This window comes from Lactuca sativa, chromosome 7 (genome assembly GCF_002870075.4).
Source record: "Lactuca sativa cultivar Salinas chromosome 7, Lsat_Salinas_v11, whole genome shotgun sequence".
NCBI classification, from domain to species: domain Eukaryota; kingdom Viridiplantae; phylum Streptophyta; class Magnoliopsida; order Asterales; family Asteraceae; genus Lactuca; species Lactuca sativa.
Window position 1 is genome coordinate 174,817,075 of NC_056629.2, and position 19,008 is coordinate 174,836,082.

At 40.2% G+C, this 19,008-nt stretch overlaps 1 protein-coding gene across 1 annotated transcript; it reads right to left on the reverse strand.

The window, feature by feature from the left end:
- Positions 1 to 3,475: 3,475 nt before the first annotated feature.
- LOC111902884 (uncharacterized) lies at positions 3,476 to 5,449 on the reverse strand. Its single transcript, XM_023898693.1, has 3 exons — positions 5,364 to 5,449; positions 4,343 to 4,367; positions 3,476 to 3,907 (listed from the first exon to the last, which is right to left on the reverse strand). Exons 1-3 carry the CDS (start codon positions 5,447 to 5,449, stop codon positions 3,476 to 3,478), a joined length of 543 nt encoding a protein of 180 aa, XP_023754461.1.
- Positions 5,450 to 19,008: the final 13,559 nt, after the last annotated feature.

Consider the following 19,008-nt stretch of genomic DNA (forward strand, 5'->3'; position numbering starts at 1 on the left):
GATGACTTCACTCGATTCACATGGGTTTTCTTCCTCAGACTCAAATCCGAAACACCGCAAATTCTCATCAACTTCATCAAAGAAATAGAACTTCAGATCAAGCTGCAAGTAAGACGCATCCGCAGTGATAATGGAACTGAATTCACTAATCATCCTCTCAACAACTTCTTGGTGTCAAAAGGTATCTCTCACAACTTTTCAGCTCCTTATACACCCCAACAAAGTGTAGTAGTAGAGACAAGGAACCGTACTCTAGTCGAAGCAGCCAGATCCATGCTCAACTTCGCACATCTTCCTCTTTACTTATGGGCTGAAGCTGTAGCAACCGAATGCCTTGTTCAAAACCAAAGCATTGTGTGCAAACACCTCAATAAGATACCATATGAGGACCTCAACAACCGAAAACCAAATGTTCGCTTCTTTCATATCTTTAGGTGTAGATGTTTTGTGATCAACAATAGAGATCAGCTCAACAAATTTGCACCGAAGTTTGATGAAGGCATCTTTCTTGGCTACTCTACGAACAAGGTTGCTTACCGAGTACTCATCAGACGTACACGACTGATCATTGAAAGCTTCGACCTAAAATTCGATGACTCTTACATTCGCAACGCCCCTCCATCTACTGAAACCACCGCAATCATGGAAAGTGACATTCCTGCTTCTTCAGGTCCTCTAAATCTGGTTGAAGTCAATTATGATGATATTTTCGATCCTGTTGAAACGACAAAACTATCTGAAGTTCCTGTGTCACCGGCTGATCAACAACAACACACTGATGTTTCTGGTCCATCTCTATCCGAAGTAGCATCTCTCAATACTTTCACCTCTCCAGTTGAGGGGGAAATCTCTACTCCAGATCAAATAACAACCATCAAGGTTCCAGTACTTGATGATGCTCATGTTCCTATCCTCAGAAAATCATTACCATCAAACATATATTCGGATTCGGATGATGAACTCACAGAGAACATTGACACGAGAATCGATTCAAGGATCATTACTCTCCCATCAGCAGTCCAGGGGGAACCTTCTCAGGTTCCATAGGAACTCCCATCAGCAATCTAGGGGGAAACTCTCCAAACTACTCAAGAAAATCCGAATCAAACAACAACCATCGAGGTTCCAGTAGTTGATGATGATCAAGTTCCTATCCTCAGAAAATCATTATCGTCAAACGTATCTTCGGATTCAGATGATGAACTCATAGAGAACATTGACACTAGAACCGATTCAAGGATCATTACTCTCCCATCAGCAGTCCAGGGGGAACCTTCTCAGGTTCCAGAGGAACTCCCATCAGCAATCCAGGGGGAACCTCTCCAAACTACTGAAGAAAATGTCATTCTCGCTCCAGCAAGCCAAGATGATTCTGCAGGATGTTCTCAAATCCAAGGGGAACTGCCATTTCCAACCGAAGAAACTTCTGATATTGAGGACATTCCTTCTACCGCAGCTGTTGATCATCTGATGCCTCGTCTACATGTATGGAAAAAGGATCACCCTCCAGTTCAAATTATTGGCAACCCATCCGCAGGTATCCAGACTCGATCTGCCAAGGATTTATCTGATCATTGTCACTACACAACATTTATGTCCGCAGTCAAGCCACGATCCATCAAAGAAACATTATTGGAACTGGATTGGATTTCTGCAATGCAAGAAGAATTGGAAAATTCAAAAGGAACAAAGTGTGGCAATTCGTTCCCATACCTCAAGGCCATACTATTGTTGGAACAATATGGGTGTTCAAGAACAAGTTACATGAATCTGGTGCGGTTATCAGAAATAAGGCAAGACTGGTTGCAAAGAGGTACAGTCAACTGGAAGGTGTTGACTACGATGAAACATATGCTCCGGTGGCTAGAATGGAAGCCATCCGAATCTTTTTAGCATATGCTGCCCACAAAACATCAAGGTACACCAAATGGATGTTAAGAGTGTTTTTCTCAATGGGGAATTGAAAGAAGAGGTTTATGTTAGGATTAAAACCCTAATTGTGATTTGATGAACAAGATGCAGAAAATAAGAAAAAACACAAACAAAGAACATATGTCGAATGATCACTCGATTTATTCAAAACATGAGGAATAAATTACACTTTCAGCATAGACTAAAGAATCTAACACTACATAAGAAACCTCACAACGTGGCGGCTACATTTTTCCTCACTCTTAACCCTAGTAATGAATAATACAGGACTATTTATAGGGAAAAGACAAGTCTTGGGATTTTAACCTACAATTCATCAAAGGGGACCATTGCCATCATCCATGGAGTACTTTGAAACCCTACAATCTCCCCCTCAAAGTATGGAATGGATGACAATGCTTTAATTTCCAAAACAAGCATCTAGGGAATAAAAAGATCTTGCAACGAGGAATAGATGAAGAAATCCACAAATCTTGATTCTTCAATAGTCTTCAAACACGGGCTCTAGGATATATAAATCAAGCACTGACGTAATGTCTTTAAACTTTATTTTTGAATGTAATCCCAAAAAAAAATCTTCATGAAAACCAAGCCCGCCATAAAAACCCATTTCAGAACAAAGAAACCGAATCACTTCTTGTCTTTGAAGAGCTCCCCCTCCAAGTCACAATGATCTTCAAATAATCTAATGATATAAGCCATCAAAAAATACCATGTAACAACCCAAACTTTAAGATTCGTAATGCCACTTGATCGAGAAAATACTAGAAGTCAGAGATATAACAAGTCCTTAGCAGAGCTTGATAAAGAACTTCCGCTGTAAAGGATACTTCTCTGTAAAAGCTTTAGCAGAGCTCGATGAAGAACTTCCACTGTAAAAGAAATTCTACCACAAGCTTTATCAAAAATCTTCAAATTTGAAAAATCACAATCCAATTTCGAATGGTCATACCAAATTCTCCCCCGATTTATAATAAAAAGCGTGATTATAAAGCCTTCAAATGGTCATGAGAATGATCTTGAATGGATAAAGAATTATCGTGCTCCCCCGTGACAAAATGATATACACAATGAAGTATAAAATCCGAAAAAGTCGTGAAAATTTGACGTTATCACGAAAAACGACTTTCTAAACCGCCAAGACTTGATGCAATCTTTATTTTTCTGTTCACGAAAAAATATGTGCATTAAAAAATCCAAAATTGTTCACCAGCCCTCAAATATGCAAACTTTTTTGAAAAATGGGCTGAAACTGTCACATTGCTGAAAGTTATGAGCTGAAAAAGTAATCCATCATCTTTTTTTTTTTTTGCATAGCAATATGTTTCTGTCAAATATGCAACCTGAAAGTGTTGCACTAAACTGTGTTACATTAGCATAATATTTTTCTTTTATGCAGCCTTTGACTCATTGGTGTTTAAATACAAGTATAGGCTTCTCAAGACAGTGCATAAACTATAAAGTAAATGACAACAATCAATGTTTCCTTTCATTCTACACTTGTCCATGGAATCTCTCGCCTAAATCAGAACATTAAGGGATGTTAGAACTTCTGGAGGAAGTCATAAATGTGTTTGTTGACCTTGTCTAGTGTTTCTTGAGTGATGAAATGAGTTGCACCTTGGATCACCACAACTTCATCCAACAAAGGCACATATTTCTTGAATCCACCACCATTTATGTATTCCTTGACCCATGGGTTATGATACACCAAATCTAACTCCCCAACAATGAATTTCACTGGTACACTTACTTTAGCATATGTCCATGGTGCTTCCAGTTCCCAGTTTAGGTCCATAGAACGGTAGTAGTTTATTCCTCCTGTGAACCCAGTTTGCTCGAACTTTTTGGTGTAATAATCAACATCTTGTTCAGATAACCATGATGGCAACATGACAGGAGTATCGTGTGCATCTCCAAAGGGCTTACCTTTGGGGAAGTAAATTGGATTGATATCACGGTGCATCAAGAATTTCTCAAAAAATCACTCAAAAAGAAAAAGAGATTTCATTAGTGGTGTTGAATTTTGGGTTTCACTTAGTGCATAGTGGCATGAAAGTAAGATCATGAACACAGACTTGGTATAACCATAAACCTCAGTGGTTAAAACTGAGAGTCTCAGGAGTTATATTGATGATATGAATTGTAATGGAGAAAGGTGATGGAGATGGTATAAGAAGTGAATGTACCTCTGCTTTTGAAAGAAAAGAAGGACCAAGCAGAAAACTCTAAACTCAGTTTGAATAGAGTAAGGTAGCTCATGATCAGAGTGAACTTGATAGCGTGGATTGGGAAAACATGATTGGTATTGATCATGTTATTAAGGCTTCACTCAAAATCAGTTGAGGCTTGAGTCTACATACAACAGCATGCTTCTGGGGACTCCTAACTAATAAACCCATTAACATACCTTAGCTTTGCCATCGAGAATCACACTTAAACAAAAACGCAAAAAAAAAACATTAAAAAAAATATTTTTGTGTTTTGAAGTATTTGAACAAAAAGAAAAATATTTTTGGAATTTCATGAAAGCAAGATAAAAAAAATAATTTTGGAATTTTATAAGGAGAAAAGACGTAATGAAAAATTGTACACAAGAAAACAATTGAAATGCCTTAAGAAAATGAACGAGTTAAGAGAGACCGAACCCGAAATAGACCGAACGCTCGGTTCATTTCGGTTCATGGTAGAACTTCACCCGAAATAGACCGATCCCGAAATAGACCGAACGTTCGGTTCATTTCGGTTTGCGCCATTTCGCTTGTCACCTTTATGAGAGCCAAGGCAATTTCGGTACAGACTCGACTTGCATCATTCCAAGGCCTTGTAGAATCTTATTGAAGCTTGCTTCAGGTAAGGCCTTTGTGAATATGTCTGCCAGTTGATCAGTCGTTTTGACGAAGTGAATTTCCATGTTACCGTCTTCGACGTGATCCTTGATGAAATGATATCTCAGTGCTATATGCTTAGTCTTGGAGTGTTGCACTGGGTTGTGACAAATCCTGATTGCGCTTTCAGAGTCACAATATAGTGGGATTTTCTTCATGTTTAAGCCATAATCCTGGAGTTGACTTTGTATCCATACGACTTGAGATGTACAAGATGCTGCAGCAATGTATTCGGCTTCTGTAGCAGATAACGAAACACATGTTTGTTTCTTTGATTGCCAACTGACTAATTTTCCGTCCAGAAATTGACATCCTCCTGTGGTGCTTTTACGATCCAATCCACATCCACCCAGATCAGCATCTGAAAATGCTTGAACGAAGAATCCGGAGTTGGCTGGATACCATAGGACGAGAGAGGAGGTTCGCTTCAGATAGCGAAAGATGTTCTTCATGGCTTGAATATGAGGTTCTCGTGGGTTGGCTTGAAATCGTGCACAATAATAGACAGAGAACATGATGTCAGGTCTACTGGCTGTGAGATACATCAGAGATCCAATCATCTGTCGATAGAGTGTTGTATCAGCTGTTGGTTTCTCCAATGATGGTGTGAGTTTAGTTCCAAAAGCCATAGGTACTTTTACTTTAGAATCTCCCATCATTCCAGACTTGGTTAGCAGAGTCTTGGTATATGCTTCCTGATTAATAAAGATGCCTTCGGGTCCCTGTCTTATGTTCAATCCAAGAAAAAAGTTAATTGGACCCATTGAGCTCATCTCAAATTTAGTTTCCATCAACTTTCTGAATTCATCTGTTAAGCTAGGATTCGTGGAACCAAAGATGATGTCATCAACATAAATTTGGACTATCATATGGTGGTTACCTTCTCGCTTATGAAAGAAGGTTGGGTCAACCGAACCATGTTTGAATTTAGACATTTTTAAGAAGCGTGTGAGAGTTTCATACCAAGCTCTGGGAGCTTGTTTGAGGCCAAAAATGCTTTGTCAAGGATATAACAATGATCGGGATACTTCTCGTTCACGAATCCTGGCGGTTGCTCAACATATACGGTTTCTTCAAGTTCACTGTTGAAGAAAGCACATTTGACGTCCATTTGATAGACTTCAAAGTTCTTGTGAGCAGCGTATGCAAGAAAAATACGAACAGATTCCAATATTGCCACGGGAGCGAAGGTTTCTTCATAATCAATTCCTTCTTCCTGACAATATCCTTTGACCACTAGTCTTGCTTTGTTACGAATGACATTCCTTTCTTTGTCCATCTTGTTTCTAAATACCCATTTGAGACCGACAACCGAAGCATCCTTTGGAGTTGGAATAAGTCGCCATACCTTGTTTTGTTCAAATTCATTTAACTCATCCTACATGGCTTGAACCCAATCTGAATGATCAAGAGCTGAGTTAACAGTCTTTGGTTCAATTTTACAAACGAATGAATTGAACATGCAGAACTCTACTTTTGAAAAAAAGTGCTGCCTGTTTCGCTTTGATTTGAGAGCGAGTTAACACTTTTTCTGAGGATTCCCAATAATTTGAGTTTGAGGATGATCTTTGGTCCATTTGAGAAGTGGAGGAAACTTTGGATCATAGATAGGATCCAATTCAGCATCGACTTCTTCCTCTAGTTCAAACATAATGTCATCATCACCAATATTGGTATTCTCCCCCTCGACGAGCATTTCTTGCTCAGGACCAGCATTTGTATCCCTTCATCGGCTGGAATTTCAGTAGAGCTTGATGTATTTGGCGATGAATTCTCCCCCTGCAATGAAGGACCTTGATCATGATGAGTAGAGGAACCCTCCCACTGAACAGTAGGATGGTCACCAGAAGGTTCGCTTGCGTCTGTGCCATTAGTGTCTTTGGATTGATCTTCAGCCATCTTCTTTGCAGCATCGTCTATAACTTGTTTCAGATTATCAACTTTGTTGTCTTTTGCAGTTGATTCAGAGTCAATCGCTTTTTGAGGCTCATCAAACAATAGCATGAATTGGTCGAAAAGATTCGAGATTGAGATAGTAACCTAACCATTCTTTGGAAATATGTCTTGTGATGCATCTTCTGTTGCTTTTATCTTCTTAACATCACTATCGTCAAAAGTGACATAGTATGTTTCTTCAATTTTCTTCGAGCGTTTATTGAGAAATCTATACGCCTTGGAGTTCAGGGAGTAGCCTAAGAAAATTCCTTCATCTGCCTTGACATCGAACTTGTTTCAATTCTCTTTGGAGTTGAAAATGAAACATCTGGAACCAAACACATGAAAGAATTTCACGTTAGGTTTTTGATTGTTCAGGATCTCGTAAGGAGTAATTGAGAACCGTTTATTCAAGTATGATCGATTCTGAGTATTACATGCAGCCGCTATTGCATCAGCCCAGAAATATAATGGCAAGGACGCGAAGCATAACATGGTGTGAGCAACTTCGCACAGGGATCGATTTCTCCTTTCAACAATGTCGTTTTGCTGTGGAGTATAGGGAGCTGAGAAATTGTGAGTCGTCCCCTTTTCAGCAAGAAAACCTTCAAAGTCTTTGTTCTTGAATTCCAGGCTATTGTCGCTCCTTATATTACGAACTACCTTTCTTACTTGCGTCTCGATCTGTTTAATGAAGAGTTTGAGCTTAGGAGTAGCTTCAGACTTTTGCTTGAGAAAGAAAATCCATGTAAACCTCGAGAAGTCGTCCACAATAACCAGAATGTATTTGTTTCCCCCAATGCTTTCGATGGACGAAGGACCACATAGATCAATGTGCAGTAATTCCAGTGGTTCTATCACCTTAGTATTGATAATAGAAGGATGAATCTGTCGACTCTACTTTCCCATTTCACATGCTGCACAGAGATGTTCTTTATCGAATTTTAGAACTGGTAGACCTCGAACGTGATCACCCAAGACCAACTTGTTGATGTCCTTGAAGTTCAGATGAGAGAGTCTTCTGTGCCATAACCATCTTTCATCGGAGTGAGCCTTTGTGAGTAAGCAGACTGCTGGTTTACCTCTTATAGGATTGAGATTCAAAGGATACATTTTCCCTTTTCATTTTGATTTCAACAGAATGTTGTTCGAGCCCTTTTCGACAATTTCTGAGCCTTCATCGTCGAATGACACTTTTAATCCGATACCAACCACCAGCTGTGATACGCTGATGAGGTTGTGTTGGAGCCCTTCAACATATGCAACCTTCCTTATGGAGAACTCGCCATTAGTGATCATTCCATAGTCTTTGATAGTTCCAAAAGAGTTGTTACCATATTTTACAATACCACCATCTTTGAGAGAACGAAAATCTCTTAGTTCCTCCTTCCTTCCTATCATGTGACGCGAGCAGCCACTATCGATGTACCATTCTTCGTCAAACTGCTCGTCACGAATAACCTGCAAAAAATTAAGTAGATTTAGGAACCCAAAGTTTCTTGGGTCCTTGTGAGCCTTTTACAGGACAGGGGATAGTAAGAGAAATATCAACCATATATGTACGTTTAATGAAAGTTGTTTCATCATTTCTTTTAATGGTGAAAACTTTAATTTTTGTTGATTTAGGAGGACTAGGGTTTTTGGCTGAGGAACTGGAATTTAGAGAATCAGATTTAGAAGAGAAACTAGATCCTCGATTTTGTTGATCAGACTTGCAGGCATGAGGACCGAAATTGCTATTTCGTTTTCCATGGGATGAGGGACTGAAACCATTCTTTCGGTTGTTGTAGGATGAGGGACCAAAACCGCTCTTTCGGTTGTTGTAGGATGAGGGATCGAAACCGCTCTTTCGCTTGTTGATGGATGATGGACCGAAACCGCTCTTTAGATTGTTGATGGATGATGGACCGAAACCGCTCTTTCGGTTGTATTTAGTCGAGGGAACGAAACTACCCTTTCGGTTCCTATCTGTTGAAGGACCGAAACCTTCCTTTCGGTTGGTATCGTAACAGTTCTTCTGGTTTCTTGAGTTTTCTTCATGTTTAGACTTCCTTTCAATCCTTAAAAAATCAGGATTCTAAGAGTTCTAAAATCGCGTTCTTTCGGAGAGATTCTTCTTATATCTCATATTTCTTTGATGTTTTTGATCATCTACCTGTTTTGGATTTCTATGAATGTTAGCCTTTCTTTTAGAAGCATGAGCACAACATTCACTCTTTGTTGATGAAGTATCATTCGTGGTTTGCATCGGTTCATCCAAAGAGGGTTTAGTTCCACTTGTGCTCGGTACATCGTACTTTGTAGGCTCATTTAGTGGTCTAGGTATATATTTACCTTTCAGCCTCCATGATGTTTTCTGAGAAAGACCCTTTGTCTCATCTGCGTTGTCTATTGGGGCCGACCAGAAGAATTCATCACATCCACTTGCATTGTCTTCTTCTACCATAGCAGTTAACTCTACAGTTTGTTGTGGAGTGACTCCCTGTACAGTGTAGACTTGATTTGGGGTAGTCTGAACCTTTTGCTACACAACAGCTTTAGCTTTGAGAACTTTAGACTTGTCGATAGAGGAACGAGCATACTCAACAGAGTTTTCAGAAATTAGGTTCTTACGGGACTTGGGTTCGTTTTTGGCTAATTCAGAACAGTCTACCAAATCTTCTATAGAAATTTCACTCATATCATCATCCTCATTAAGTTTAGATGTATTTTCAGCATCAATTTTGTTTTCTGAACTTAAATTGGCATTCAAGGAGTCAAATTTTTGTATAGTTTCGGCTCTCAATTTCAATCTATCATTTTCATCTAACAGATTTTTGAGTATGTCCTTGTGGTCCTTGGACTTTATGTAGGACGCAATTTTTTCCAGACCTATTTTATATGTTGGAGACACTTCTTCAGAAGATACGACACTTTCACAGTTGTATGCTTCGACATCGATTTCATCCTCCTTTACTTCAAGGAAAGGTAAGATCATAAGATGTATTTTCTTCCCTATTTCACAATCAAGATGCAACTGAGTGATGTTAAAATAGTGTCTCTTAGCAATTAAACAAAAAACATTTCTCTGTTTAAGAAGTTTAAGATTGTCTCTCTGCAAATAAATAGAATCATCTTTAGATCTAATTAACTCCTTTTCCTTCTGCTCGATCCACATTCTTCGTTCCTCACTCTTTGAAAAATCCTGCTGATTTGATCAGTTAGGTTAGAATTCGTGACACGGGTTTGGGTGAGACTGCTACTTATGCTTGAGAATTTTGACTTTAAATTATTTAACTCCTTTTCATAATTATTAGCTGGTATTTTTAGAGAAGCAAGAATATTTTGTACCTTTTTGATCAACTCATCACATTTGTTGATCTGAGTACTAACATGCTTGGCAGCAAAACATTTGTCCTCTCGCTCTCTATCTTCTTCAACTCCCCCCATCAGTTGTGTATCCTCTCATTTGGGGCACTCCCTCGGTCACTGCAAAGCATCTTCCCATTTCCTGTTCTACTTTTTCCATCATAACTTTTCCGTGAGTAGGCTTCCTAACTTCATCATCCTTAGAATCTGTGGACCAGACCTCCACACCACCAAAATCATCATTGTTATTTGAACCTTGCACAATTAAAGCATTCATGGTAGAGTTATTAACAGCAGACTTTCTTTTCTTTATTTCCTTCAATCTTCTCAGGAGGCTCGCTTTCTCATCTTCTTCGTTTGTCTTTTATTCTTTCTTTCTCAACATGCAGTCTTTAGCAAAATGATTTTTTCCTCCACAGTAATGACAATCGAATCATGAGTCTCCTCCAACTTTAGCTTCCTTCTTTGACTCTTCGGACTTTGACCCCATCTTCGGTTCCTCCTTGATCCTTTCGGCGCTATAACTTCCCTGCCAGTTTCGGTTCTTGTTGGCTGCGAATTTCTTCTTAATGAATTTTCTGGGATTTGACACCATCATGGCGTATTCTTCGCCGGTTAGATCAAAATCTGCAAGATCTAATTCCTGTTCTTCTTCAACCGAACTCTTTCCTATGGAGACAAGAGCTAAATAACCCAGACCAGAGACCACATTCGTTTCCTTTGATAAGGCATTCTCATGGGATTTTAAAATACCCACAAGTTTTTCCAGAGAGTAAGCCTTGAACTATTCATGAGCTTTAACAGTTGACAGAACAGCCATCCATTCAGGTCTGAGACCCTTCATGAAGTCAACCTTTTGTTATATTACCTTTCTTTCAATTCCATGCTTTATCATCTTACTCAAAAGATGATTGAAACGATCGAAAGTTTGGACAAGTTTTTCATCAGGCTTTTGCTTAAAGTCACCAACTCAGATAACAAGAGAGTTTGGATAGAGTGTTCCAGATCTTCATCTGTGGAATATAATTCCTTCAATCAATCCCAGATCTCCTTAGCTGTAGCACAATAACTCACTAAACGAAACGTATCCGATTGTAGCGCAAACCTTATCATCCGTAGAGCTTTGATGTTGCACTGAAAATTCTCTTTTTCATCCTGAGGAATGTCTTTGACGTCATTGACAAGCTGATTTTATTCTTTCTGTGTTTTAATAATCTTTAATGTGCTTGAGTGAGCGAATGGGCCTGAAGTGATTGCTTCCCATATTAAATACCCATTGTCCTCCGATCCAATCACGTAGTCTTCAAAGTGATGCGTCCATACTTCATAGTCTGGCGTATACAAGATCGGTATTCTTGTTGTAGACCCTATGCTGTTGGAGATATTGATTGGATTGGTTTGTGAATCGTCCATAGACATTGTGAATACTTTTGATCGATAACCTGTAAAAGATCAGACTTGTAATTTTTCGTGTAGGTTAGATTAACAATTAATGAGATACGCCAATAAAGAGTGACGACTCAATAAATATCAATCAATGCGGAATTAAAACCCTATGAACTTCTTCGACAGAAGAGGTGTGTATGGATTACACAGTCTCCTGCTCTGATACCAATTGATGAGTGCAAAAACTCTTAGATCGATTAGATCTTTCACAAGAGCAATAAAAGTAATAAAACAGTTTAAGATTAATACGAGTAAGAACACAGAATAGAATCAAACTTATGCTTATGATTCAAAACTGAGTCACGCCTCAACAGAGCTCGATGAAGAACTTCCACTGTAGAGGCGAGCTAGGGTTTACAAACGATGTGAAATAAAACAATGAAAGCGATAACATCTAAGTCTGCATGCATGCAACTTATATACTAAACCCTAATAGAAAATAATGCACGGCTGGACAGGCCCAATACCGGCATTCAAACTTTGCTTTGGACCGAGCCCATGACGCAACTCAATAGACCCAACAGTTTATCTTCAGCAACCTCCCTACTTTGAAAGTATTGAATTCCCTGACCATTGCTACAAGCTTCAAAAGGCAGTCTACAATCTGAAGCAAGCCCCTAGAGCTTGGTATTCTGAATTTCTAGTCTCTTCATGCTACAAAAGAAGAGTGATTGATCCCACATTATTTAGAAAAGCAAATGGTAACCACCTTATGCGTGTATAAATATACGTGGATGATATCATCTTCGAATCAACTGATCAAGAAATGGAAGATTAATTTTCTAAGCTCATGACAAAGAAATTTCAAATGAGCATGAATAGAGAGATTAATTTCTTTCTAGGTCTTCAAGTCAATCAAATTCAGTAAGGGATATTCATTCATCAAGAGAAATACACCACTGAACTATTGAAAAAATACTCTATGGACAACTCCTCCTCGGCTAAGGTCCCTATGGCTTTCGGTTATAAGATATCTTCTGATCCCTCTGGCGAATCTGTGGATCACAAGACTTATAGAGGTATCATTGGCTCTTTAATGTACCTCACCGCAAGCCGACCAGACATTGTTTTTGCAATTGGTGTATGTGCAAGGTATCAGGCTGACCCAAAAGTGTCACATATGACCACAGGCAAACAAATTCTCCCGTACCTGAAAGGAAGCAAATCTCTTGGTCTATGGTACCCAGCAGGCAATGAGTTCAGTCTGCAAGCATTTACCGATGCAGATCATGTCGGATGCAAACTTGATCGAAAAAGTACATCTGGTGGATGTCAATTTTTGGGAGGTAGACTCGTCAACTGGTCCTCAAGAAAACAAAGTTGTGTTTCATTGTCTACCGTAGAAGCTGAATATGTGGCCGCAGCCAGTTGTCGTTCCCAAGTTCTATGGATGAAGACACAACTGTTAGACTACAGATACAGAATGTTGCAGATACCAATCTACTGTGATTCTGAAAGTGCCATAGCGATCTCTCATAATCCTATTCAACACTCCAAGACGAAACATATTGAACTACGGTATCACTTCATCAAAGACCATATTCTGAAAGGTAATATCGAACTCATCTTTGTCCCTACTCCTGAATAGATTGCTGATGTATTTACAAAAGCACTTGACTCTACCTAACTCAATGCATTCTTACAAATGTTAGGAATGATGAATCCGGACCCTCAATTCTTCTTGAATTGATAGGTACCGTAGACCTTCTTGGTCTCCATTGTGGTCCTGACTGAAAGTCATTGATAATAGATGGTTTTGGAATATCATGTGTACCGCAGTCTATTTACCGCAACCATATATTATATCTATCTTTCACGGGTCTTTCTTGCTTGTTATTACTAACTCTTTGAACAAATGCTCTTCTCAGTTTCTCCCACGGCAGTAATCCGTAATGCTAAAGTGCCATCCGCAATGATGTGTCCATCAGCAGTCACATTAATTGATTTTCAGACGGTTCATTCTTGTGAAAAAAAACATAGTGTGCTATTTAATGATCCTTCATTAAATAACACATTAAATAAATAACATTCCTTTGAGAAACTATCACATTCTTTTCTTCTAAAACCTTGTGTCAGACCTATTTTAGGTATGATGACAAAATAAAGATTTTCCAAATCAAATCCTTTTATTATGTCTTTTCCTATTACCCCAAACCATCACATCCATCACAACTTCCCCATTATCCAACGGATTAATCTCACCCCCACCACACGTTCATAAGACGTGATACAAAATTTGACATTTCATTAAATGCAGAGTCCCTTTTCTGGTTAATCCCAAATTCAGTCTTTATCCCTCTTTTGTCAATATGTGGTTGAGATTAAAGATGCTAATTCAAAAGATAAACCCAAACGTTTTTACGCAATTTCACTTAGGTCAAAAATGTTTCCTGCTTCATTGAGTCACTATAAAACCCCTTTCTTCTCCACAAAGAAAAGTTTATGCTCTCTAAACCTTCCATCCTCTTCTGCATTCTTCAAGCTTTCTCAAACACATAACAATGGTGAAATCCGGTGTCTCAAAGAAACAATCCAAGGCCACTGGATCAGTGAACCCAACTGGTCCAGATTCTCCCACAATTGCTTCAAGCAATTTCAGAGCCATCTTCGAAGATCAACCTTCTTACAATGCTCCCACAAAACTTATGATCAAGTTCTTAAAGAATCACCCTTTGTTTGGACCATTCGATTCTTTCACAGATGTTGTCCCAATTTCAACCCTCTTCAAATGTGCCTTGTCCGCCTATCGCCCACTTGATAACCCCCAAGAAGTTCATCTAAACCTAATCAATGATTCTTTGGTTATTCTGTCCAAAGAAAAATTCCTCACCGCCATTAACCTCCTTGTTCGTCCCTCCATCAAGATTTTCACCCCATCAATGGCGGACATCACATCGGCACTCTATCAAATGGGTTATCAGAAAAAGATCAAAGGAATTGGCAAATTCAAGAAGAACCAATTGTTTGTGGTCTTGTAGTTCGTGTGCCACTTCATAATCCACAGTCTGTCCGGCAGAACCGGAGGCACGGATAACATCGAACTCAAGCTATTGGAACTCGTTTGGAGCATCTTCACAGGCCACGATGTGAACTATGGACAAATCCTTTGCGATGAATTTCTACAACACATTCCCAAAGAGAGCCCAAGGCAGAACCCAATCGAACTGACCTTTGCTAGGTTCTAGTCCCTCTTCATTTCTAACTTACATGCGGACGCAGGGATAGAGACGGGCGGTGACATCAACTTCTTCGTCACCAAGGACCTAAAAATGTACAATTCTTCTTCTGATCAATCAGTTTTTGGTCCAATCCGCAGACTTCCTGTCCATATGCTTTCTTCTCTGGATCTTGAGACTGCTGATGTCTCAGACTACATTGAGGCTACGGAAGGTATTGATCCATACCTTCCTACCCCGCCTCTTCCATCCGCAGTCATAAACCCTGAACGTACCGCAGTCCCTTCCTCTACAACTCTCTTTAATGTCTCTCATTCCCAAAGACGTAAACACGAAGTTTATAGCCTTCATGCCCCCCCGCAACACAAAGAAATCTAGAACTCCTAAAAAAGGATGCTTCCAAACCCTCCAAACCTTCAAAGAAAAGAAAAAACACCACCCGTAATCACAACTGTGGAACCAAGTCATCGTGACTCCAGCAGTGATTCAGATGAGGATAACCAACCCATATCAATTCTAAAAAAACGCAAAACTAATCCATCTAGCCAAATGCATGATCGGACCGATACCTCAGCCTCTCTACAAGCTCCGGTAGTCCTTGGGATGCCTGCACATCCATTCGAAACTACCATCTACTTTCTTTCAGACTCAGAAAGTGAGTCTGATTCACAACAACGAGGACACTCCCCTCAGTTCAATCCCAAGGGGATAATACTGGTTCTCGGCCTAAAGTCTCTAGGGCTTCCCGACCGCATATTTTTTCACCTGAGGAGTTGAACTCCATCCTATTGAATGTCACCCAAACACTTCAAACACATTCCCAACCACAGGGCACTTCTTCCGTCCATGCCAGAACTGAGTCGAGGCCAAACTTGACCACGGTTCAAGGAGACCAAGGAAGCTCAGGAAATCCTACTCTGCTTTCATTAAAAACAGGTGGTTTAGGCAAGGTGAGCACAAATGTGCAAGGATCCGTGAACCCAAGGGACGCCTTGGTGCGATTACAAGGAGTTGACGGTGATAACTCTAGTGATTCTTGGAGCAAGTATCAACCTTCAAACGAGGCTGAAGCAAAGAAATATGCCGCTTTTCGTAGGGCATTCAAAGCTCGCAAGGATCAGCAAATCAAACAACAGAAACTAAAGGAACAAGAAATACAAGCAGTGGCTAAGTATTGGGCAGATGCCATTAACAATTCCAATATCGTAGCCACCATACTTAAAGTTCAAGATTGGATGAAAGAAATGGTTAAAACCTTCCACAAGACTCAGGAAGCCTCTACTGACCAACATGTCTCCATAGCTCCTCCCATTCCCACTGCTGAAGGTTCACAAGATGAAGGACCCGAAATTGAAGTGAGCTCTGCTCCTACTTTCGGTTTTGATGATGCTGAACTACAAGAGGTAAACAAACCCTCTCCTTCTGATGACGACCTCATGATTTTAGATGAAGACGAAGAATCCAGTGGTTCTCATCACTCAACTTCTAAGCCCAAAGAGAAGAAGAAGAAGACGAAGAAGAAGACGAAGAAGAAGAAGAAGAAGAAGAAGAAGAAGAAGAATGTGGTAACCAGGAAGGAATTTCTAAGTCTTCGGGCCAAGGTTGATCAAATCCTTGCTGCGGTCAAGCCAACTGAACCGCAACCAGAAGATATTCCTGGACCACAGTCCTTTATTGAACGGATTGAATGCCTCGAAACACAAGAGAGAATGGTTGTTGAGCGTATCTCTCTAAAGGTCGAAATGGGGATCTGGTCTCTTGACAATAATCGTCAAGTTGACCACAAAGAATTTATGGTTGTTGCGGAACGCCTCATCTCTGAGGTAACCGCAATCAAGACAGATCTCCAAGCAGCCAATGCGGATCCAGCTTCTCACTCTGAAAAACTGATTGCGAAAACTCACACTGCCTATGAGTCCGCAATTTCCGTCCTTCAAACTACTATCAACTGTCTGCAGAGATCCCAATCTACAAACTTCCATGGTCCCAAAATCCTTCATCTTACCAAGGATATCCATAGACTACTCTTCAACCCCTCCATTCCAAATAATCAACAATTGGCCGAAGCCTTCAAAGCTTAATTCCAGAGGTGTATGCCAAAGTTGATGGCCTTTGTCAATGGCTTGAGGAGGCTCCGGGTCTGAACTCCTCAAGAGGGGGAAGTGAAGAAGGAGTCCATCACTCTAACCACTCCATCTCACAAAATCAAACTCCCCCTATCTCTACTGAAAAAGTTCCCATACCACAACCTTCACCGCAACCATCTCATCACACTCCACCTCACAATTCTCCACTTCAAGCAGAAAACACTCCAGAAAAACTAGAGACTCCCCATCACTTCAAAACCTTGTGAAGTATATGTCTTCTCCGAGTTCAAATGACTCCCCTGCCACCACTCAAAGGAAAAGAGATTGGAAGGCAGCCAAACTAGCTGAAGAAGTTTGGAGATTATGCGGTTTTGACACTATCATGGATGAGTCCTTGATAATTCTTTGGTCAATCCTCACCAAAGACTGCTTGATGATGACTATATTCCACACCTCACCTATGTGGAACCCCATTCAGATAGATACTGGGATGTCCCAATCTCTCCCAATACCAGATACTTCACTGTATTTGAGCAGTTCGACCGTAGCCTTCCAGACGCCAAAAGACTGCCAATGGAATTTGAGAGACTTAGTCAATTCTATGCTAAGCACGCCTCTCCCGTTGAAAACATATGGTCTAACGATAGATCATCCGCAGTCATGAACTATAAAATTCGGAAGTTTATGAAGGCTGATTTCATACAGTACACTCTGACCAGAAGGGAAGACGATTACGTCAGCACCCAGGCTGATTTTCCATGTATGAACCCTAAAGAAGTCTTTCTCATCGCTAAGGTGTTTCAACACAAGTCTGAGAAGCACCCGAAGATGAAGATTGCACTTGAAAGGGCTAGTACTTTCTTGAAGGAAACAGTCTGCGCCTTTGCCAAGATTGACGCAGACATCCACCCCACCATTTCCAAGATAGTCGATCTGCCACCACTTTACCCCGCACCGAAGGCTATGAAGAACGATCTTTGGGGGCAACCAACTATCCTGAACTTGGAGTCATTTTCAAAAGGAAGACAGATAATGTCAAATACTTCATTCCTATGACTGCCATGCATCGTCTCACCAGGAAGCAACTTGACATCTGCCGAAACATAGTTGAAAAATCCAAGCACACCACTGCAGAGGTCAAGTTCGAGATTCTTAGAAGAATCAACTGGTAGGAGAACATCAGGAAGTTTTGGTGGATTATGATCAAGTTTCTTAAACTTGAAACTTGATCAAAAGTTAAAGACGTCACTTAGGGGAAATTGTTGAATCATAAAATGTGACCCTCTTGAACTTCAGCTACCGCAGCCTCCAACATGCCACCGCAGTCAAGCCGCTTCATCAGCAATCATCAACCGCAGTCTCTATCTACCGCAGTCTCTATCTAGATTACGTTACTTTGTCTTTTCTGTAATACACTCTATTGTCCAGTATCCCTTGCATGGCTACTCTTAGAGTTCTAATCCAGTGATCTTTGTGAGTCTCTATAAATAGAGCTCATTCTCATGTAATCAATAGTATGCAAGACGTGTATTGCATCTAAATCTAATACACATCTCAGAAGTTATCTTTCTATCTTACTTATTCACTCTTCTTACTCTCATAATCAATCACAACCTCTCTTCGGAGAAAGTCTTTTGTGACTTAATCACTAAGTTTGATCTCACTTATTAACTTGGCTTGAATGCATTCCTTGTTATGAATCAGCTTAAGTGTATACTTGATCTAACAATTGTTGTCATTTACATTTCTTTACGTTCCCGCAACGAACACTCTAACATTTAACTTTAAATATTATTTTTGAGCTTTTAGATCCTTCGAGATTAACTATTCCGCAATATACTTGTTCTAACGTTTGTTCAAGTGTGTCTCAATGTTTTTCTCTCAACAGTCGGGATGGCTTCGGGAGTTTAAACGTAGAGCTTCGGCATGAGAAAGAGAAGAAATAAGCAAATATGCCCGGAACCCTCACACCCCTTTTATAGGAGGCTGAACCGCCTCAGTACGCTGGGCGTACGGGGTACGCGAGGCGTACTCGTGTGTCATCGCTTACCGCATCCTCGGACGAAGCATTTGATGGGAAGGCATAGAGGCGTAGGGGCGACGTGGACAAACCGAGGCCTAGCACCCGAGTACACTGGGCGTACGAGGGTTCGTTGGGCGTAACTCGAATCAGCCCGGTGACTCCTCCTCCTTCGG

What these genes read in the sequence shown, in the direction of transcription:
- LOC111902884 (XM_023898693.1), bottom strand. Translation starts at nt 5,449, where the DNA reads ATGGCTTTTGGAACTAAACTCACACCATCATTGGAGAAACCAACAGCT. An exon ending in CAGATGATTGGATCTCTGAT is followed by an intron (nt 4,368 to 5,363) that starts GTATCTCACAGC and finishes TTTTTGTTTAAG; the next exon opens with TGTGATTCTCGATGGCAAAG. An exon ending in TTCTCGATGGCAAAGCTAAG is followed by an intron (nt 3,908 to 4,342) that starts GTATGTTAATGG and finishes TGATTTTTTGAG; the next exon opens with AAATTCTTGATGCACCGTGA.